Source organism: Cricetulus griseus, chromosome 4 (assembly GCF_003668045.3).
Source record: "Cricetulus griseus strain 17A/GY chromosome 4, alternate assembly CriGri-PICRH-1.0, whole genome shotgun sequence".
Classification (NCBI taxonomy): Eukaryota; Metazoa; Chordata; class Mammalia; order Rodentia; family Cricetidae; genus Cricetulus; species Cricetulus griseus.
Window position 1 is genome coordinate 221,536,596 of NC_048597.1, and position 22,985 is coordinate 221,559,580.

General features: G+C 47.7%; 1 protein-coding gene across 1 annotated transcript; it reads right to left on the reverse strand.

Moving 5' to 3' along the window:
* Positions 1–12,684: 12,684 nt before the first annotated feature.
* Ccr4 (C-C motif chemokine receptor 4) lies at positions 12,685–19,054 on the reverse strand. The gene is made up of 2 exons (XM_027415301.2): positions 18,847–19,054; positions 12,685–15,165 (listed from the first exon to the last, which is right to left on the reverse strand). The coding sequence occupies exon 2, from the start codon at positions 15,108–15,110 to the stop codon at positions 14,028–14,030; it is 1,083 nt and encodes a 360-aa protein (XP_027271102.1). The 5' UTR covers positions 15,111–15,165; positions 18,847–19,054; the 3' UTR covers positions 12,685–14,027.
* Between the last annotated feature and the right edge of the window lie 3,931 nt (positions 19,055–22,985).

Sequence of the window (22,985 nt, forward strand, 5' to 3'; positions counted from 1 at the left end):
AGTGGGGGCTATAGGATCCGAAGTTCAAGGTCATAGCTACATAGTAAGTTCTAGGTCAAAATAGAATTAAGGATAGTACTAACAGGCCAGACTTTGTGATGGAAACTCAGGTCAGTCTCTCTCCCTCCCTGTCTCTCATCATTGGTGGCAAGAAAGTGATTCACGTATACGCCTTGGTCTCCTCAAGTGTGGTCCCCACTTGGTGGGCTTTTTGGATTGCAGCAAACCTGGAAGCATCTCAGTCAACACCTGCCATAGAGCTCGTTGTCCTAGTTGTCACTTCTGTTGTTGTGAGAACACACTGGCAAACACAGCTTAAGAGAGAAAAGGTTTCAACTCGCAGTTCAGTTACTTCAGGGTAGCTCAGGTGGCAGGAGCTTGAAGCTAGTCATATACCCCGCCATCAAAAGCAGAGAGTGCCTGAGTGCCTGCTTGCTTACTTGCGTATATATAGCTCAATTTTGCCACATTGTGCTGTTTGAAACGCCTGCCCACAGCCGGGCATTAGTGGTGCACACCTTTAATCCCAGCACTCGGGAGGCAGAGGCAGGTGGATCTCTGTGAGTTGGAGACCAGCCTGGTCTACAAGAGCTAGTTCCAGGACGGCCTCCAAAGCCACTGAGAAACCCTGTCTTGAAAAACCAAAAAAAAAAGAAAAGAAAAGAAACCCCCACCCAGGGAATGACAGCACCCACAGTGGGCTGGGTCTTCCCACATCAATTAATTAAGACAGTCTTCCATAGGCATGCCCAAAGACCATCCACTGTAGTCAACCTGTCCTCACTAAGGCTCTCTTCTCCCAAGTGATTCCTCATTGGGTCTAGTTGACAGCATTAAACATCACACACATGTTCACTGATTTCTTTCCATCACGTCCTCCACGCAAACAAGGAAGCCTAAGAGATGGGAGAAGCAATGGCACCCAAGATGGCTCTCTGAGTCGCTTGTTCATTTCAGCGACCTGGTGCTACTCGGCCACCGTGCTGGGCAGAGCCTCCTAAGCAAAGGAGCCTGTCTGTGATGAGCCATGGTATGAGCCAAGGACTGGAGGGTGGGGGCAGCATCCAGAGAGACCCTCTAACCATGACCTGGGACCATGGTGGACACTCAGCCTGTGAAAAAGGTTCCGGGTCCAGGCTTCAGGCCCAGGATTGGCCTCCAGGGCTACAGAGTGTCCCTCTATGGGGTTCCAGGTCCTTAAAGTCACTGCGCTCTTGTCCTCAAGCAGCAACAGTGATGTTCTGGCTCCAACACGGTGACTTCCCCCCACTTCCCATGTATCACCCTTAACCTGCTGCTTTGATGGTGTCTGTTGCTGGGTAGCAAGGCACTGCAGTAAGCGGGAAGAGGCGGACAGCAGCCACTCTTGTTTTTGAATCAGGGTCTCATGGAGCCCAGGCTGGGCTCAAGTTCACTGTGTAGCTGAGGATGACATTAAACTTCAGATCCCCCTGCCTCTGCCTCCCAAGAGCCGGAATTACAAGAGTGAACTACCTACCATGCTTGGTTTTATGCAATGTTGGGAATCAAACCCAGAGTTTATGTACATGATAGGCAAACGGTCTACCAACAGAGCTACAGATAAAATGGCCAGCCAGAAAGGGAGCTTTTTCCTTTTCCTTCTCTCTCTCTCTCTCTCTCTTCTTTCTTCCTTCCCTCCTTTCCTTCCTTCTTTCTCCCTTTTTCTTTCTTTCTTTTTTTTTTTGGTTTTTCGAGACAGGGTTTCTCTTTGGAGCCTATCCTGGCACTCACTCTGGAGACCAGGCTGGTCTCGAACTCACAGAGATCCGTCTGCCTCTGCCTCCCGAGTGCCGGGATTAAAGGCAAGTGCCACCACTGCTAATAATGGCTATTTAAAACAAAACAAAACAAAACTGTTAACAGTATTCAGCTGCAATCATTTTGGAACTGTCCATTTCACTGAAAGTTCAAGACTGTGACCTGAGTTGAGTCCTGTTCATTTTGGTCCATCCCCATTGGTAAAGTACAGGGCTTGATCCACACTCAGTTCACTTGGCCTATATTTTACACCGAGGATTCCTTGGGTCATTTCAGCTTGTCTTGGCCCCTGGTGAACTCACTAGATGTAAAGTGTTAAGGATAGAAACCATAAGCACAGGCTAGGAACATACCCCGGCAGCCCCACACAGGTGTGAGAAGCGCCAAGCTAGGTTTCTTTGTTTCTTATCTGTCGGTGAAATCTTCCACTCAGGGTTCTGACTGGCAGTGCTATCTATCCCATGTGCTTCCTCTCTGCTTTGAATTTTACTAAGCAAAGAGACATTGTCTCTGCAGGTTTTGTTATGTCTACTCTGTTCCCTTTCCTGTGGACTTTGGAATCATGAAATGTCCCAGCGAGTAGCAGCCGAAGGGCTTAGGTCTCACTCTGGAGCCTGTAGGATAGATGGTACACGCTTCTATTTCCAGCACTTGGGAAGTAAAGGAAGGAGGATCAGAAGTTCAAGGTCATCCTTAACAACATAGAAAGTTCAAGGCCATCCTGGGCTACACCATGAAATCTTGTCTCAGAAATGAATAAATACTGTGGGGGCGGCTCACACTGGGGAAGCTGAGGCAAGAGGATTGCCGAGGGTTCCCAACCCCTCATGTGATGTTCAGTTCCTATATTCACGGTACCTGGCAGAGCGCATGTAGCCCATAGTAGGTCCTCAGCCAATGCCTGCTGCCTGGGTAACCGCCTCCATGCTTGCATTCACACTGAGGGCTTAGGGGCCCTGTGATGCCATCACTCCTTCAGATGTGTCTGACACCCCAGTGCCCATCCTCTTGAAAGATCCAAGATTTCATTTAAAAGAAAAAGAAGTTTTTAATCTCCCCAAAGAGAGCTTGCTCTCCCGTTGTTTCTTCTGGCTAGACAGTCTATCTGCTTCTTCCAAATAATTCAGTTCGTGAAAGACAGCGCCATCCTACACACTCTTCTACTGTAGCATGACTCAAATGAAGAGCAGCATGCTTTGAGTTCCACAAACCCTCAGCCACACTAGGCCTTCTTAACCTGTAAGAATACAGAGTCACCGGGAGGGCCTAGGCCCTGTCCCAAGTGATGTGACAGCCTTTGATGATCTCCTGTGAGAGGCCTCATCCTCCCTGAGGAGTGGATGGGGGATGGTGGGGGGATGAGAGGATGGGAGGAAGAGGGAACTGGGATTGGTTTGTAAAATAAGAGCGTTTTAATTTAAATAAAAATTAATTTAAAAAAATACAGAGCCTTAGCCTGGCGGTGGTGGTGCATGTCTTTAATCCCAGCACTCGGGAGGCAAAGGCAGGGGGATCTCCATGAGTTCGGACAGCCTGGTCTACAGAGCAAGTGCTGGGATAGGCTCCAAAGCTACACTGAGAAACTCTGTCAGGAAGAGAGAGAGAGAGAGAGAGAGAGAGAGAGAGAGAGAGAGAGAGAGAAAGAGAGGAAAGAATACAGAGCCTTGAAGCAGCAGAGGCCATCCAATCTGAGACAGCACAAACTCAATAGCACTGAATACCAGATACCAATTTTGGGTTTTTTGTTTGTTTTTTGTTTTCTCGAGACAAGGTTTCTCTGTGGCTTTGGAGACTGTCCTGGAACTAGCTCTTGTAGACCAAGCTGGTCTTGAACTCACAGAGATCCACCTGCCTCTGCCTCAGAGTGCTGGGATTAAAGGCGTGTGCCACCAACACCCGGCAGCAGATACCAGTTTTGTTCCCTTTCTTTCTGTGTAGTGTGTGTTTGTGTATATGTTTGTTTGTAACAGTGTTTCTTGTATCCCAGGCTAGCCTTAAGCTCACTATGTAGTCAAGAATGACCTTGGTTCTGCTTCTATCTCCAAAGTCCTAGAATTGTAAGTGTGGGCTGTCATGCATCGTTTGTGTGGAGGGTCCCAGGGTCTCATGTGTTTCAGGCGAACACTCTGTCAACCAGCTACAGTTCCAGCCTGATACGATACCTCAGTCTTTAGAAGTTGTACCGCTCTCCATATTGCTTGGCCATCCTTTTGTCTTCTTTGCCCACTCTTGCCTCCTTATTTCCAGTCATTTTCAAAGTAAACATGTACCATCTGTCTTCCTGAAATGACACATGCTTGCCCTTCCAGGCTCAGGTCCTTAGGATGAGGCCTTGGGAGGCAGGAGGCTTTAAGGTCAAAGTGAGGGAGATAGGTCAGAAGGAAGCAACAGCTGGGGTGTGGCAACACAAGCTTGCAATCCAAGCAGAGGGGAGACAGACAGACAGACAGCAGATCTCTGGAGCCACAGACCAGCCAGCCCAGCCTACTCAGCAAGTTCTGGCCCAGTGAGAGACCCTGTCTCAAAGAACAAGGCAGGGCTGGTGAGGTGGATCAGCAGGTAAAGACACTTGTGACCAGGCCTGACAACCTGAGTTTGCTCTCTGGCACAGGCATGGTGGAAGGAGAGAATCACCTCTAGCAAGTTGTCCTCTGACCTTTACATGTGTGTGCCGTGGTGTGCTCAGTGAGTAAAGATGTTTTCCGTAAAACCTGATGCCCGGCATTCCATCCACAGTGGCCGAGTAGCACCACTTTGGAAGGAGAGATCCAGCTCCTCAAAGATGTCCTGTGACCTCCACACACATCATCATCATCATCACACACACACACACACACACACACACACACACACACACACACACACTGTATAATTTTTAAAGTTTTTATTTTAAATTATGTGTTTTGCCAGACAGTGGTGGCGCAGACCTTTAGTCCCAACATTCAGGAGGCAGAGATATGTGGATCTCAGTGAGTTCGAGGCCAGCCTGGTCAACAAAGTGAGTTCCAGAACAGCCAGGATTACACAGAAAAAAAAAAAAACCTCTCAAAAAAACAAAAACAAGCCGGGCATTGGTGGCACACACCTTTAATCCCAGCACTCGGGAGGCAGAGGCAGGCAGATCTCTGTGAGTTCAAGGCCAGCCTGGTCTACAGCGCGAGTTCCAGGATAGGTTCCAAAGCTACACAGAGAAACCCTGTCTCGAAAAACCAAAAAAAAAAAAAAAACCAAAAAACCAAAAACAAATGATGTGTGTGTATCTGTGTCTGTGTGGATATGTGCCTGTGAGTGCAGGGACCCAAAGAGGCCAAAGGAGGACTGGAGTTCCGGGCAGTTGTGAGCCCCTGCGCTTTGTGCTTGTTGAGAACCAAGCCTGAGTCCTCTGCATGAGCAGCAAGTGCTCTTAAGCCCTGTCCAGCCCCACTTAAAAATACTTTTTAAAAGGAATGAACAGAAAGAATTAACTTTTTAAAGAAAGATGGCTGACCTACAGAACACCTGAGGTTGGCATGCAGCTTCCACACACATGGGCACACCCATGCACTCACCACACGTCCATACTCACCTGTGCACATGAGCACAGAGGGTCAGGGCCGGGAACACCACTAGGCATCCCAGCTGTCTCACCCTCCATGTAAGACTCTTCAGGTGGGAGGGCACAGAACAGAGGCTTAGAGTCAGAGCCACTCCCCTTGGTGTCAAGCTTGGAAAGGAACAGGACCACTGAGGTCCCCTCCTGTTGCAGGCTCAGCGGTAGTCAGTGTGGGTTGACTCTGTATGGATCAGGCCACCTTCAGGTTCAAGTAGACGGGACACAGAATGGAGAGACAGGAGGGAGGTTTTCCACTCCTCCTAGAGCACAGCAAGGAGGAAGCCTTGAGTGGCCCCGAGGCCTCGTCTGAAGCCAGAGTAGACCAGGAGGAATCAAAGCATTTCCCAGGTCTCAAGATGGCAAAAGATCTAAGTAAGACACGGTGGTGTGGGCTGGGGACACGGAGCAGTTTTTGTAAAGTGCTTGTCATGCAAGCCATAGAAATCGGAGTTTCATCCCCAGAACCCACATAAAAAGCCAGGCATGGCAGCCTGCCCTTATCCCGAGTAATAGGGAGCCAGAGACAGGTGGATCTCTGGGGCTCTCCAGCCAACCAGCCTGCTTGGCGACTTCCAGGCCAGTGAGAGACCCTGTCTCAGAAACCCCAACCAAGATGTATGGAACCCAAGGTTGTCCTCCATGGTTCACAAGCTATGCACACGGCAAGCATATACCCAAATTGTACACCTGCTTATGCACACTCGGGCAAGCGCCCAAACAGGCCCTGGAAGGCCTGCATTTGAGAGTGGATCTATTCAGCAACTCAGCAGGTGGTGACATCAACAAACAACAAACTTCAAAGCCACTCTCCCAGAGTTGCAAAGTCTGTAGAGGACCATTAAGTCCCCTCCCCGCCTGCAGAAGGAAGGAAGGTGCAAAGTAGAAAGCAGGCTCAGCTTCAGGTGGAAGCTTACCACTGGCACCCGCGTATCTCTCCTAACACCTTTGGGTGGGAACTGTCCTCCGCCGCCGCCCTCAGTACATGTTCTCTGATCTTCTGCTTGTTCTTAACGGGTGTTTTTCCTGGCCTAAGTCAGCCTGCCTACATAAAGCATTTCCCACTCTCTTCCATTTACAGGAACTGTTTTCATTGCTGATCTTGTCCATTGCTGTACAGTTGTTTCTTCCTTGGGCTGTGAGCTTTGGGTCGGATGCTTCTTTTGCACGCAAGGTTTCCTAGAATTTATTTCTCAGCATCTCTTTCCTTCTCCTTTGCCCTCTCATCACCTCCACAGCAATTCAGAGTCACCATGGAAACACAACTCTGGATCTGCCTGTGAGGGTGTTTTCAGGGAGGAAGACGGGGTCACCCTGAGAGTGGGCAGTACCATCTCACGGGCCGGAGTCCCAGACTGCATAAGAAGCATTGAGCTGTCATCTCTGTTCCCTGACTGCAGATGCACTGTGACCAGCTGCCTCATGCTCCTCCTTCGGTAACACACACACACACACACACACACACACACACACACACACACTCACACCCTGCCGCCATGATGGACTCTACCTTCTAACTGTGAGCCAATAGAAACCCTTCCTTGCTTGTGTGGGTTATTTCAACACAGCAAAAAGAAAAGAAACTAATACAATGTCATATGCAGGAAACTTTACAGGAGGTGCACCCTCCTCAGGCGCCCAAAGAGATAGCTCCTCCCTTCTTCATACAGCTGCTCCTGGTATGCCTACAGTGCCTGCCCCCGGGAAGCTGAGGCAGGAGGATCACCTTCAGCTCAAGACCAGAGTAAGTGCAAGGTCAGCCTGGGTTGTTGCATCAGTGAGAACCTGTCTCAAAACTCAAAACCAGGGGCTGATGAGACGGTTCAGCCGGGGAAGGTGCTTTCGGAAAAGCCCGATGACCTGAGTTCAATCCCCAATTCCCACATGGTGAAAGGAGAGAACCAATCCTTTAAGTTGTCCTCTGACCTCTACGTGTATTCTGTGATATGTGTGATTCACAAATAAATAAATAAATGTAATTTTAAATTTTTTAAATTAAAAAAAATCAAGAAAATATTAAAAATTAAAATACACACACACACACACACAGCTGGACAAGGTGGTGCACGCCTTTAATCCCAGCACTTGGGAGGCAGTGGCAGGAAGATCTCTGAGTTCAAGACCAGCCTCCTCTACATAGTGACAGGACCACCAGGGCTAGGTGGAGAGACACTGTCTCAAAACAAAACAAAACAAAACTGTTGGCTCACTGACTGGGAGGAGGCTCTGCTGACATGGGCACACGGCAGGTCAGAGAGCTTGCGTGGAGATGGGATCTCCTCTGCTGTCCAGAACCGGCCACAGAGGGGATCCTGGCTCACTGTCTTGCCCTTTCTTTGTTAACTTTTCTATCTTCCTCTCCTGAAGAGCAGCCTGGAAATTCCTTACCCTTTGCTGTAGTTACTTCTCTCTTGGTGATGAAAAGGCACACCTTGCAGCTAAAGAAGACATGGCTCAGGGGTAGTGTGCTGGTCTAGCATGCAGAAGGCCTTAGGTTTTTTGGGGGGTTTTTTGTTTTTTGTTTTTTGGTTTTTTTTTTTGGTTTTTTGAGACAGGGTTTCTCTGTGGCTTTGGAGGCTGTCCTGGAACTAGCTCTCGTAGACCAGGCTGGTCTCGAACTCACAGAGATCTGCCTGCCTCTGCCTCAGAGTGCTGGGATTAAAGGCGTGCGCCACCAACACCCAGCAGAAGGCCTTAGGTTTGATCCCCAGAACTCAATAGAAATTCAGTGGGGAAGAAAAGCAAGTTAGCATAGGAAGAATTTATTTGGGCTCCTGAATTGAATGTCTAGAGCCTGTCTTGACAGGAGACAGGGCAGTGGGTGACTCCATGGTGGTGATTGACTGTGGCTGGAGCCTCATCTCCTCACCTCTTAGTGACACAGAATGTAGAGCTGGCCAGGGTTGAAAACCCCACTCCATTGAGTCATTTCCTCACAGACTCCACCTCCTACAGACACACCCATCTCAGTCAGGCATCATGGTCCTTAATCTCAGCATTCAGGAGGCTCCCTATGATTTCAAGACCTGGTCTACCTAGAGGGTTCTGGGCCATCCAGACATATAGAGAGGCCCTGCCTAAAAACAAAACAAAACACCACCAAGTCCAAAGCTTCTCAAACAGCACCCCTGGGGAACAAGCGTTCAAGTACAGTGTCTCCAGGAAGCGTTTCACATTCAGACCTATACACACTGGGATTCCTGTCTAGGGGCCACCTCTAGAAACACAACCTAAATCCCTCTCAGCCTGCAGCCTGGAGCCTGGAGCCTGAGCTACTTCACAGGCTTGCTCGGTGTCAAGTGTGAGTTTGTGTTTACTCCCCATTGTAAGAGGCCTGTGTCTCACAAACAAGAGTTCATCAGCAGTGAGGTGGCCATGGACCTGCCCAAGCCTCTAACTTCAAGGTTCCTCATATTATGTGAAACCCCAGGGTCTGAGGTGGCAGCTACTTCCTGTTTTTGGTTTACATTTTTACTTATTAATGTGTGTGTGTGTGTGTGTGTGTGTGTGTGTGTGTGTGTGTGTGTGTGTGTGTGAACCCGTGTGCCACGGTGCCAGGCGGAGGTGACAGGACAACTCTTTCTACTTTGTGGGCACCAGGGCTTGAACACAAGTCATCAGGCTCGGCAGCTAGTGCCTTTACCCTCTGAGACATCTCACCAGCCCTGTTTTTGTTTTGTTTTATTTGTTTGGTGGAGTGCTATGGGTTTTCATATAGCTGAGGCTAGCCTCAAACAAATTATAGAGCTGAGGATGACCTTGAGCTCCTGACCCTCCTGCCTCTAGCTCCCAACTAAAGGGTTTGCAGGTGGCTACTACCATCTTATCTCAAGCATACCTGTTTTGAGCATGTGATACAAAAGGAACATTGGCGCATGCGTATACACAGGTCTCCTGTGTGCAATGAGATACAGTAAAATTTTATTGAGCACTGTCAGAAGTTTTTCTCCATGGATCATCTTTCCTGTCCTATGATAAGCGGACGCATGATTATACAAAGACCCTTTTGTGTCCTCTGAGCTACGTGAGGGAACAGCTCAGGATAGAGAGTTTGTCTGTAGGCCTGAGGTCCTTAATTCAAAAACTAAAGTAAGTCTGTGCCTTATGAGTCAGACATGGTGGATGGCACCTGTAATCTCAGCGTGTGGAGGCTGAGGTAGCAGGGTCTTGAGTTCAAGGCTAGCCTTATCCATTATCCATTAGTGAGATGCTGTCTCAAAAAAAAAAAAAAACAAAAACAAAAACAGACAGACAGGAATTTACGGCTATTAAATGTATCCTTCTTGATCTTATTTTACAATTTCCTAGAGGAAAAACTACAGACTCTCAGCTCTCGCACTTCTGTTCATATCAAAAGTCTCGATGAGGTCATTTTTTTACCCAAACCCGCCCACTGCTCCTGGAACGATTCGGTCAGTCTTTGAACCTGGTCACATAAAGTTTTATTAGAAACACACTTGGGGGATTTTGGAGCTAGAGTCCGTGACTCTGTGTACATAAACTGAAACTGGACTTACCAGAGCAGAGGCCTTAGGCTGACAGAGGAGGCTGGTTCATGAAGTGAAAAATAGTTACCTGTTTTGTTTATACATTTTACTACACCTGGACATGGTGGCTACTGTTGGTGGAGTTGGTTAGATTCAAGGTTATTATATGTTTTCCTAAACCTCAACATATTTTTTTCCTAACATCTCATGTAGCCCAGGCTGGCCTTGAACTCCACGAGTAGGTGCCTATGACTTGAACTCCTGATTACTGGGCCAGTGAAATGGCTCAGCTGGCAAAGGTGTACTGCCAGACATAATGACCCGAATTCCATCCTTGGGATGGTAGAAGCAGAGAACTGACACCTGCAAATTATCCTCTGAATCTCACACTGGCACACACACACACACACACACACACACACACACACACACACACACGTAACAGAAAGTTGTTGCCTTGTTGTTTTAAACTGATTCTCCTGCCTCCACCTCCCCAGTGCTGAGCCTCATAGGCAATGTCCCTGTGCCCCTTTTATGTAGCCAAACCCAGGGCTTCACTCATGTTAATCAAGCACTCTGCCCACCAAGCCACATCCCCAGGCTTCTGACTCTCAATTCTTGGAATCATAAAAGTGACCATATCTCCTCTTCGAAAGTCTGAAATGAGTTTCCACTTGTGAAAGTACTTGGTGGATTTCTGGTGCTCTGAAAGGGGAATTTGGAACTGTCATGAACTCTTAAACAATAAACTGGTGAGTCAGGGAGGAGGCACAGCTAAAGCCACAGCCTGAGTTTGATCCCAGGACCCACTTACAGCAAGGGGAGATGGGATTCCTGCAAGTCACCCTCTCAATGTCGTGTACACACTGTGGCAAGCAAGTGCTGCCATACCCACTAAATAATAATAAATGAAATTTTTAAAAAATAGTGAAGTGCTGTGAAAATAAAAAGGGTTCAGTTAAGCCAGGCGGTGGTGGCCCACGCCTGTAATCCCAGAACTCGGGAGGCAGAGGCAGGAGGATCCCTGTGAGTTTGAGACCAGCCTGGTCTATAGAGCGAGTGCCAGGACAGCTTCCAAAGCCACAGAGAAACTCTGTCTCAGAGGGAAAAAAGGAGGGGGGGGGTTCAGTTTGTCTAGTTCATTTTGTGGAGGGAAGGCTGCAGAAGGAGCCAAGGAGCCGTCTCTGGCAAGCTCAGGGTCAGACGGCAGAGGAGTGCCCTAGGGAAAATGTCTTGGGGCTTAAGCAGGTCATCTGGGGCCTGAAGAGTGCAGGAGCCAGGATCAAGCATGGCAGATGTTCAGGGTGACAAAGAGAGGCCCTCACCTCCCCTGCAAAGAGCCTGAGGTTCCAAAAGCAGCGTGCAGGGAACCGCATGCCGGGCAGCCTTCTTGGGAACACCTGTATGGGCATGAGCAACACCAGCAAAAAACACTTGTCATGATGGGGTGCTACAGAAGCCTTGGGTAATCTTAGGGGAGCTCAAAAGTTATTAGGATCCTTCAGAGTTGTCCCAAAACTGGGCAAGGAGAAAATGCTTGTCCCCACTCATACAAACTGTCCCCAGGAGTGACGATTCATGAAGAGTGTCTGAGAGCTGTCGGCTGCCAATCTCCTCGGGGGTGGAGTGGACAGACGACAGACACATTACAAGGTCTCCTTTTAACCCAACTGTTTTGCCTCCTCTCTCTCTCTCTCTCTCTCTCTCTCTCTCTCTCTCTCTCTCTCTCACACACACACACACACACACACACACACACACACACACGTGTGCTCACTCATACACACATGCCATGGCACAGATAAGGAGGTCAGAGAACAATTTTTTGAGAGTTACTTTTCTCCTTCTACCATGTGGGTCCCAGGACTAAACTAAGGACATCAGTCTTGGTGGCAAGCTCCTTTACCAGCTGAGCCGTCTTGCTAGCCCCCTTGGATTTATGCCACACGATGAAACGTGGATCAGCAACTCTGACTCACACCAGCACCAGAAGGTCACACACGGACATGATCAGGAACGAAGGCTTAGTGCAGCTAAATACACAACTTTATTTTGTTCTCTATCAAGGCAATATCAAGTTTCCTTCTTAAAGCCACTCTTCAGAGGATAAACTTCTAGAAATACATTCTTTATAAAGGCAGCAAATGGTACAATGTACAAACTTAATGGAAGCATTTTTAACTCAGCATCTCTCCAGATTGGCTCTTATTTTGGGAGGAATCTGTTCTCACAGACTCTGTTGGAGCTTTTTGCTTAATTCTGAGCGATTCGGGCTACGGAGCCAGATGTGGGGCTCACACCTACAATCCCAGCACATGAGAGGCTGAAGCAAAAGCGCTGGGAACGGGTCAAAGCCAACTTGGCTACACACTTAGTCCTAGTACAGTCTAGTCTAGTCTACCAGTGAGATTGTCACAAGGGGCTGGAGAAATGACTCGGTGGGCAAGAGCACTGGCTGCTCTTCCAGAAGACCTGGACTCAGTTCCCAGCATCTATCTACATGACGGCTTGCAACCATCTGTAACTCCAGTTCCAGGGGACCCAACACCCTCTTCTGGCCTCTGCAGGAACCAGGCACACATGTGGTGCACAAACATGCATGCAGGCAAACACCTATACACGTAATGTAATTTATAAAAATTTAAATGGCTTGCGGGGTGATGGTGGCACACACCTTTAATCCCAGCACTTGGGAGGCAGAGGCAGGAAGAGCTCTGTGAGTTTGAGACCAGCTGGTCTAGAAAAGCTAGTTCCAGGACAGGCTCCAAAACTACACAGGGAAACCCTGTCTCAAAAAAAAAAACAAAAAAAAAATGTAAATGGCTTGAGTAAAAACAGACACAGCAAATTATCTTAATGACATAACATGATACATTACTGAAATATCGTAAGAATAATGTTCTAACCATGGCTATCCTGGAACTCACTCTGCAGACCAGGCTGGTCTCAAACTCACAGAGATCCTCCTGCCTCTGCCTCCTGAGTGCTGGGATTAAAGGCATGTGTCACCACAGCCTGGCTCAACTTCATAATAGCTATTTTAACACCCACCAGTGATGACTTTTAACTGATTATTTTTATCTCAATAGATGACATGACACACTTTAAAAGAGACATTGTCATACTTTATTAACCTTCTTTCCTTCCTTCATTCGACAAAGTCTCAGTATGTAGCCCTGGCTGGTCTGGAACTCACTATGTAAACCAGGCTGGCCTCAAACTCAGAGATCCTCCTGCCTCTGCCTCCCAAGTGCTGGGATTAGAGACATTTGCCACCATGCCCAGTAACAGTTCACACACACACAAAAAAAGGATGAACTTAGGGTATTCACAAGAGCCTTTCAGAGCTAAACTTTGGGGTTTTGCTTGGTTTTGGTTTTGGCATTATCTAGGTAATCCTTGAATCTAAGATCCTTTGGTCTCACTCAGGCACTGAGTAACTAGGATTACAAAGGTCTTTCACCCTTCTCTGCCCTGATTCAGTTCTTCTCCAACTTGAAAAACCACCTGTTGTAATTAAAACATATATTAGCAAGCCAAGCTGTGTGTGGGGTTTCAACAGGTGTCTTCTAAATGCCTGTTTCAAGTGAAGACAGGATCCTCTGAGTGCTTCCTCACCTACGCTTGCAGCCAGGCTTCAGTCAACAACCCTCTATAATGAAAGAATCAAGATCTAAGAGCCTCATTGCTCTGTACATCAGGCTTCATGGAATACTGCCAGAGAAACAGGAGGAAGACAGCATGCTAAAGTCTTCTAGCTAGTTCCACAAAGACCAAAGATTCATTCAAAGGTTCATTTCCATGGCAAAGGGTTGATTCCCTCCACCCATCAGGGCTCTGAGTCTCTCTGGAGAGTCCCTGGGGAGGCTAGGAAGAGGGGAGGTTCTTCAGTGCAATCTAGAAGGCCACCGAGACTCTGTTCTCAGGCCTCCCCTGGTTCCTCTCTCCCTGTAGACAGACCTGGTGTGTGACGAACGCAGCCCAGCTGATCACATTTCAGACTGCAGTTGTCTACGGAAAGAGAAAGAGTGAGCTGCAGGGTGAGAAGCCGTCTTTCTGTGATTTTTGTTTGTCTTCCCCAGACACCTGCTCAGGGGACCCTTACTGAAAACAAGGTGAGCAAGTGTGGGGTGTGGGGAGCTTGTTAAGGCCACATGACCCCTGTTCAAGGGTTACAAAGCGTCTCGGAGGTCATGATCCACAGTGGACTGCGTGTAAGAGGAGCTGGGGGTGTCGGCTGAGTAGATCTGAAGGAAGTCGCAGTATTGGCAGAGCACAAGAGGACCCCGGCACGTCCTGAAGAGCTGGGCGATGTACTTTCGGAATTTCTCCCCGAGAAAGAAGTAAATGACAGGATTGAGGCAGCAGTGAACAAAGGCCAGAGTTTCTGTGGCCTGGATGGCGTAGTCTAGGTACCTCTCCAAGGTGCAGTCCTGAAGGACTTCAAGCTCTACCAGGGTCTCCAGGAAAAGCACCACGTTGTAGGGCGTCCAGAAGCCCAGGAAGAGGACCACCACGGCGAATATCATCCTGACCGCCCTGCTCTTCTTCTCGTTCTTACAGTGTTGCAGGGTCCTGATGATCATGGAATAACAAAACAGCATGATCCCCAGGGGGATGAGCAGCCCCAGGACGTTGATCTCCAGGGAGCTGAGGACTTTCCATGTCGTCGAGTTGACTGAGTACTTGGTTTTGCAGTACGTGTGGTTGTGCTCTGTGTAGCAAGTGCTGAACAGGAGGCCTGGGAGGGAGGCGAATACAGCCACTGACCACGTGACCAAGCTGGTGATGACTCCATAGGTCAGAGTCCTCGCTTTCAAGGAAAACACTGCATGCACGATGGCCAGGTATCTATCTATGCTCATGAGCATGATGAAGAAGATCCCACTGTAAAAGCCCACCAAGTACATCCATGACACAATCTTGCACAGACCTAGTCCAAAGACCCACTGGTCTGCAGCATAGTAGGCCCAGAACGGGAGAGAAAGTACAAACAGCAGATCAGAGATGGCGAGGTTCAGCAGGTACACGTCGGTCATGGACTTGAGCCTCTTGTATTTGAAGAGCACCAGAACCACAACGGAATTCCCAAACAGACCCAACAGAAAAACCAAGGAATAAAGAGGAGGCAGAAAGAGCTCCCCAAATGCCTTGATGCCTTCCTTGGTGCAAGGCTTGGGCATGCTTTCGTAGAGGTAGTAATTGTTGTATGCGTTTTCATCCTGTGTGGTGTCTGCCACATCTGTGGGGTTCATCTTTGGAATCTACAGGCTCTGGATACAACAAGCAGAACAACAAATGAGGAGATGCCTGTAAGAAAGAAAACAAAAGACTGCTAAATGCAAGGACTAGCTGCATATGCTACTGCCCCAAATTGTTACCTACCTGTCCAGAAGGGACATCAAGGTCAGAGAAAATCGTCTCAGCCTTGGGAGTCAGGCAGATGCATTCACATCCCAGACTTCACCCTCTCTGCTGGGGATCTCATTTCTCTCATGGGTAGGTGAGGACTATACTCCTCCCTCTAGGACGGAAGCTTAAAATCGTCCCTGTGGCTGGTGGGATGTCCAAGCAGGTAAAGACATTTGCCACTGAGCCTCAGAAATCGAGTTTGACTCTGGAGAATCACATGGATGAAGGGGAGTCCTGACTCTAAGGAACCTGTCCTCTGGCACAAGTGTACCCCCTACACACACACACACACACACACACACACACACACACACACACACACAGAGACATACACACACACACACACACACACACACACAGACATACACACACACACACACATACACACACACACAGACATACACACACACATACACACACACATACACACACACACACACATACACAAACAGACATACACACACACACACACACAGACACACACACACAGACATACACACACACACACAGAGACATACACACACACACACACACACACACACACAGACATACACACACACACACACATACACACACACACAGACATACACACACACATACACACACACATACACACACACACACACATACACAAACAGACATACACACACACACACACACAGACACACACACACAGACATACACACACATACACACACACACATACACATATATACACACACACACACACATACACACACACACACAGAGACATACACACACATACACACACACACATACACACACACACACATACACAAACAGACATACACACACACACAGACATACACACACACAGAGACACACACACACACAGACATACACACACATACACACACAGACACACTATAAATGTAAAAGAATAAAAGGAAGCTGGGCACGGTGATGCTTGCATTTAATTCCAACACTCAGGAGGCAAGACAGAGCTCTGTGAGTTTGAGCCCAGCCTTGTATACATATAGAGTTCCAGGGCTACATAGACAGACCTTGTATCAAAAACAAAAACAAAAACAAAAACAAGGGACTAGAGACGTGGCTCAGTGGTTAAGAATTCTGGTTGCTCTTCCAGAAGACTCAGGTTTGATTCCCAGCTCCTACATGGTGTGGCTCCCAGTCTGTAACTCTAGTTCCAGGGGATCCGATGCCCTCTTCTGGCCTCTGCGGGCACCAGGCACAAATACGGTACCCAGGCATAGAAGTAGGCAAAACAGTCCTAAACAAATAAAATTAAAACAAATGGGCTGGGGGTGGTGGCGCACACCTTTAATCCCAGCACTAGGGAGGCAGAGGTAAGCAGATCTCTGTGAGTTCAAGACCAGCCTGATCTACAAGAGCTAGTTCCAGGACAGACTCCAAAGCCACAGAGAAACCCTGTCTCAAAAAACAAAAAACAAAAACAAAAACAAACAAACAAAAATTTAAAACAAACAGGGCAGATGAACTCGTTCATCGGGTTAGGGTACTTGCTACTATGCCTGTCAACCTGGATTCAATTCCTTAAACCCATGGGATAGAAAGCAGGAACCAATGGCCACAGTTGTCACAGTTGTCACAGTTGTCATCTGACCTACCCCTCCCCCCCACACACACACACACTGGAACTTGCTCTGTAGACTAAACTGGCCTAGAACTCACAGAGATCCACCTGTCTCTGGTCTCTGCCTCCCAAGCACTGGAATTAAAAGTGTGTGCCACCAACTGCCCAGCCTAAATATCAATTTTTAAGTTAAAAAAAAAAATAGCTGTTGGGCATTGATGGCACACGACTTTAATTCCAGCACTCGGGAGGCAGAAGCAAGTGGATCTTTGTGAGTTCAAGGCCAGCCTGGTCTATCCAGTGAGTACCAGGACATCCAGGGCTACACAGAGAAACCCTTTCAAATAAGAAAATAAAGTTTAACAATGAATGAATGAATTGGTGGGTACAGAGGTTAAGACATTTCTTACAGTTATCCACACAAAACACTCACCTGAGAACGTGGGAATGAATAGCTTTCTGGCCCAGGGCTACCCCATCCTTCCTGCTTTCGGTCTTGATGGCACCCTGGCAGTCCCCATTAAATACTTGTTTTGTTCAGTAATTCATGTCCAAGCTCTCCCCATATCTTCACTACTGCATGCCTCAAATACTCTAGTGTTCCTATGTGTATGTGAATTGTGTGCAGTGTATAGATATGTGTACACATCTGTGAGCATGTGCAGTCAGGTTGGCCAAGGAACCCCCAGGATGTCCCATCTCCACCCTGCAAGGCTAGGGCTACGGGCATGTGCCACCACACCTGGCTTTTGCTTGCCTGCTGGAGATCTGAACTCAGGTCCTTGTGCGTTTGCTGCAAAGCATTCTGTCCACTGAGCCATCTCCCCAGCCCCTGCCCTGGGATTTCTCAAAAGAGATTCTGTTTGTTTGTTTTTCTTGGAAAGTCATACCAAAGACTTGCTGCATGGCAGGGTCTCCCAAGAGAAGTTTGTCAATGACTAACAACTGTGTTATGTCGCTATCATTTTACAAGTGAGAATTAAAGGAAAAAACAAAACAGAGGGATGAGGATAGTCTTAGAAGAGCAAACAAACAAAACAAAAAACAAACAAAACAAAACAAAACAAAAACGGTTTGCCCAGCAAAGTGGCTCATGCCTAGATGCCAGCACTTGAGAAGCAAAGGCTGGAAGGCCAGGAGTTCAAGGTCAGCCTCTGCGACACAGTGAGTTTGAGGCCAGCCTACACTATATCAGACTCTCAAAAACAAGTGAGGCAGAATTGATGGCTCAGCAAATGTAGACATTTGCCATCAAGTCTGAGTTTAACTCCCTGGTTCCACAAGGTAGAAGAAAACAGCCCTCTGTAGAGCATCCTCTGACAGCCACAAAAGCAGCCTGGCATGCTGTACTCACATATACACACATACACAGAATACGTAAGTAAATAATGACATACATCTTAAGAGAAAATTAGTAAATAAGTAAATAAATTGCTTACAATTCTGTAATTCCCGTGTGTGGCATTCCTTTGACTTCAAAAACTTGTTAAAGAAGCAGACAAGTTTGCAATCCTGGTAAAAGTCCAGGGTTTGGGGGCAGAGCTGAGTCTGTGTGGATGCCTGGCTGACCAAGCCTTAGGAGGCACTCGAGCAGGAAGAAAGTATGTACGCTCCAAGATGTAGGCCAGTGAACACCAGCAAGATGAAGAAGCCCAAGCATGGGGCTGGAGGAATGGCTAAGTGACTAAGATCATTTGCAGCTCTTGCCGATGACCTGGGTTCAATTTCTAGCACCCACAACCATCTATAACTAATTCCAAGAGATCCAAGGCCCTCCTCTTATGACTTCCACAGGCACCAGGCGCACTCATGGGGCACAGACACATATGCAGGGAAAATGCTCTTACACATAAAATAAATCTAACAGAAAAAAAAAAAAAAAAAAAAAAAAACAGAATGCTGGGCTGGGGCAGGTGGCTAGCTACCTGTCAGTGCTGCCTCCCAAACCTGCAACTACACAGCCACAGGTCCCCCAAAAGCCCCGTCTCTACGTCTCTACTTACCTTGCTCTTTTGAAAGTGGTCCTGAGGACAGTCTGTGAGGCAATGCCAGGATCCCTGAAGCAGCACAGGTACTTTGAAGGGTATGTGACTTCCTGTGACATACCAGCTCTCCCTTACCCACATGAAGCTTCTTGACAAAAGAAAAGAAGAAGAAGAAAAAAAAAACAAAAAACCCTGAGTGACTCATTTCCCCAAACTCGAGGGTAGAGTGGTATGGTCCCTTCTGTGGGAAGAAAGAAAAATGAAAAGAAGAGCAGGTGCAATGCACACGCCTGTAATCCCAGCACTTTGGAGACAGAGGCAGGAGGCTTAGGAGCCCAACGCTACCCTTGGCTACACAGCACATTTAAGGCTAACCTGAGCTACATGTGACCATGCCTCAAAAAAGAAGGGAATGGAGGGAGGGAGGGTGAGAAGAAAAACTTTTACAGTCGTTTGAATTTGTAAAACGTACTTGTGGTGGGTTAGGGATGTAGAGAATTGGCATAGTGTGGTCAAGGTCCTGGGTTTGATCCCCAGTACCACACAGAGACAGCTTTAAAAAAAAGTAATAAAAGACATTTTGTGGGGTTGGAGATTGGCTCAGTGGTAGAGCGCTTGCTTGCCTAGCAAGTGCAAGGCCCTGGGTTCGGTCCTCAGCTCTGGTGTGTGTGGGGGGGGGGGGTGGACAACAAAATAAAACATAAAATTTCCCCCTTTAACTGATGACATAGTAAAAATGATCTTTTTGTTGTTGTTTTTCAAGACAGAGTAGCCTTGGCTGTCCTGGAACTCGACCTATTGACCAGTCTGGCCCCGAACTCATAGAGATCCACCTGCCTCTGCCTCCCAAGTGCTGTGATTAAGGGTGTGCACTGCCACCACCCAGCATTCCTTACATTTTTGGTAAGTGGCCTGTTGGTTTTTTCTCCCTTGCAAATATGCAAGGCAAGCAGGTCACACTTGGAAAGCAGAGGCAGGCGGATCTCTGTGAGTTCAAGGCCAGCCTCATCTACATAGCAAGTTCCAGGACAGCCAGGGCTACATAAAAAAAAAAAAAACATGCTTCAAAAAAATAATAAATTTTTAAAGTGCCAGATAGGTATGTGACTATGTAATGCTCTTATGACTTTCTTCAGTTCCTGGATACTTTCCAGATTTGACAAGGCCAGAGCAAGAAGACGGAAAAGACTCAAAAAAATAGACACATGTAGAGCAGGTCAAAGTCAGCCTAACTGTGTCTGTTTGACCAACAAAGGCAACGTTGTAGGCCTCTTTGATTCAACAAGGAGGGTGGCTGTTGTGGGTAAGGGGGTCAAATTGGAGTGGTAGGGACCAATCCCAGTGGATCTGATGAGCCCTCCTGGCCTCTGCAAGCATGTGCTACACAGATAGGCATGGAGGCAAAATATCCATTAACGTTAAAAAGAAAGAAAGAAAGAGAGAGAGAGAGAGAGAGAGAGAGAGAGAGAGAGAGAAAGAAAGAAAGAAAGAAAGAAAGCAATAGAAATGGCTGAGCCTGCCCTGTCCCCTTTAGCCATTACTGGATCCCAGTTGCTGTTTCAGTGAGCGCTGAGTTAGTCTTGAGATGGAAGGCAGCTTTCAGCCTTCGAGATGGAGCATTAGTACCCCAGAGATAACCGGCAGTCAGGCTCGCAAGTGACACCTGGTGCAAAGAACACTAGTGGGGCTGTCCTTCAGGAGGGATTTCAAACTAAACACCAGGGGCTGGAGAGATGGCTCCATGACTGGCTGCTCTCCCAAAGGACCTGAAATCCGTTCTCAGTACCCAAGTGTCTGTAACTCCAGTTCTAGGGATCCAGCAGCCTCTTCTGAGCCTACGACCACTGTAGAAATGTGGTACACTTACATACATGCAGACAAAACACATAAAATGGGAATAAATAATATTTTTTTTCAGGGGCAGGAGTTCTGGAGTTTGAGACAAGATCTCACTATGTAGCCTTGGCTACCCTGAAATTCAGAGATCTGTTTTGCCTGTGCGTGTTCCACTAAACCTGACTAAAGAATAAATAAATCTTTAAACAACAACAATATTAATAAGCTAAAAATCAAAAAATAGGATTGGGCAGGTAACCAGGATGCATTGTGTACATGTATGAAATTGCCAAAAAGTAAAAGTTAGTAATAAGTATAAGAGAAATGTAAAGAAACAGGAAGCCAGAGGGACACAGTTGGCCTACAATCCTGCTCTTGGCATTTCCACAGCCACAGCAGACTTGGTTTCTGAGGAAGGAAAGAACAAAACTCAATGAAAAGCCTGCCCAGACCACCACCTGTGTCCAACGTGGAGCTGTAGCGTCCCCTGGTGGACCAAGTCTGACTCCAACACTTGAGGCTTGAACACACTTGAGGCTAGCTGGGAGCAGCACATCTGAAATACGAAGCCCAGCCCCTCACACCTCCAGGGGAAGACCCCTGAGACTCTGAGGCACAACCGCAGTGGCTTACTTCAGTGGCCAAGCAGCCAGAAACAGCTACAAGGAAGAGAAATCTGCCAGGCAAGGCTGATTAGAGAGAGCTAGAAAAGCATGTAGGGAGGCTTCTGGGAGAGGTTAGACAGACTCCTGTTGATTTGCTAATTGGAATAACCGAGGCCTCAGAGCACCAGAGTGGGGGGCTCACCCGAGCTGTCTAACACCTGGCCGGAGGAGGAATGGGAATGGGGCTACTCACGGTGGCTCCAGAGCATGAGACCCTGTCTAAGGAAGAGATCTGGAATGTAAATTTTGCTGCTGAGAGGGGAACTGACTGGATCAAGCCAGGCACTCAAAACTGAGTCCAGATTGGACATGGTGGCACGCCTATAACTTGACACTTGGGTCATCATCAGCCATGTATACTAATTCAAGGCCAGTGAGGTCCTGTCTCAATAACAAACAAAACTAGCAAAAATAGAAATGCTGTAAATGAAAAGTTCAATGAGTCAAATAAAATATATAATGAGAGGCTGGAGAGGTAGCTCAGCTGTTAGCAACATTTATCACCTTTAAGGGTCCAGGTTCAGGTCTCAGCACTCCCATGGGGGTTGCCAACCATCTGTAACTCTAGTTCCAGGGCATCCAATGTCCTATTTTGAGAGCACCAGCCACGTAGATGGTACACAGGCATACATGCACAAACAACACGTATCTGCATAGAATAAATCAATGTAATTTAAAAACAAAACAAACTCCACAGTTCTCACTATGTGGTTCTGGCTATCCTGGAACTCAATGTGGAGACCAGGCTGGCCTCGAACTCACAGAGCAACCTCCTGCCTCTGCCTCCAGAGTGCTGGGATTAAAGGAGTGCGCCACCACTCTTGACTTTAAGGGGGAAAAAATGAAAAGCAGGTATCAGCTGTGGGCCTAGAGACTGGGAAGTAGGATAGTAAGGGGTGGCGGGGGGGGGGGTTCTGTCAGTGGAACAAAGTTCTAAGATTAGCAGCATTGAGGGTGAAAGTCAACACACTCTTTTTTTTTTTTTAAGATTTTATTTATTTAGTATACAGTGTTCTGCCTGCACGGCAGAAGAGGGCACCAGATCTCATTACAGATGGTTGTGAGCCACCATGTGGTTGCTGGGAATTGAACTCAGGATCTCCGGAAGAGCAGTCAGTGCTCTTAACCTCTGAGCCATCTCTCCAGCCCGAGTCAACACACTCAAAACACCAAATGATTGCGTCGGCCTTACTGGACAGAACAACGAAGGCCGAGGATCACCGAGTCACCTCTGCTGGAGAATGAGGAGACAGGGTGACAGATCTTTTTGTTTGGCTGGTTTTTGTTGTTTGTGTCTTTGAGATGGTTTCTCTGTATAGCCCTGGCTGTCCTGGAGCTCTCTATGTAGACCAGGCTGGCCTCGAACTCAGAGATCCACCTATGGCTGCCTCCCAGTGCTGAGATGGGGACTGCTGAGGTGGCTGCTGGGAGAAGCAGTAGCCGCTGCCGGGAAGCACAGGAAAGATGGTTTTCTGGGGCTGGAGAGATGGCTCAGAGGTTAAGAGCACTGTCTGTTCTCCCAGAGGTCCTGGGTTTCATTCCCAGCACCCACCTGGTGGCTCAACTCTTTGTAACTCAAGTTCCCAACATCCTTATACAGGCATACACATGCAGGCAGGCAAAACAGCAACATACATAAAAAATAAAACAAATATT

What these genes read in the sequence shown, in the direction of transcription:
- Ccr4 (XM_027415301.2), bottom strand. Translation starts at nt 15,110, where the DNA reads ATGAACCCCACAGATGTGGCAGACACCACACAGGATGAAAACGCATAC.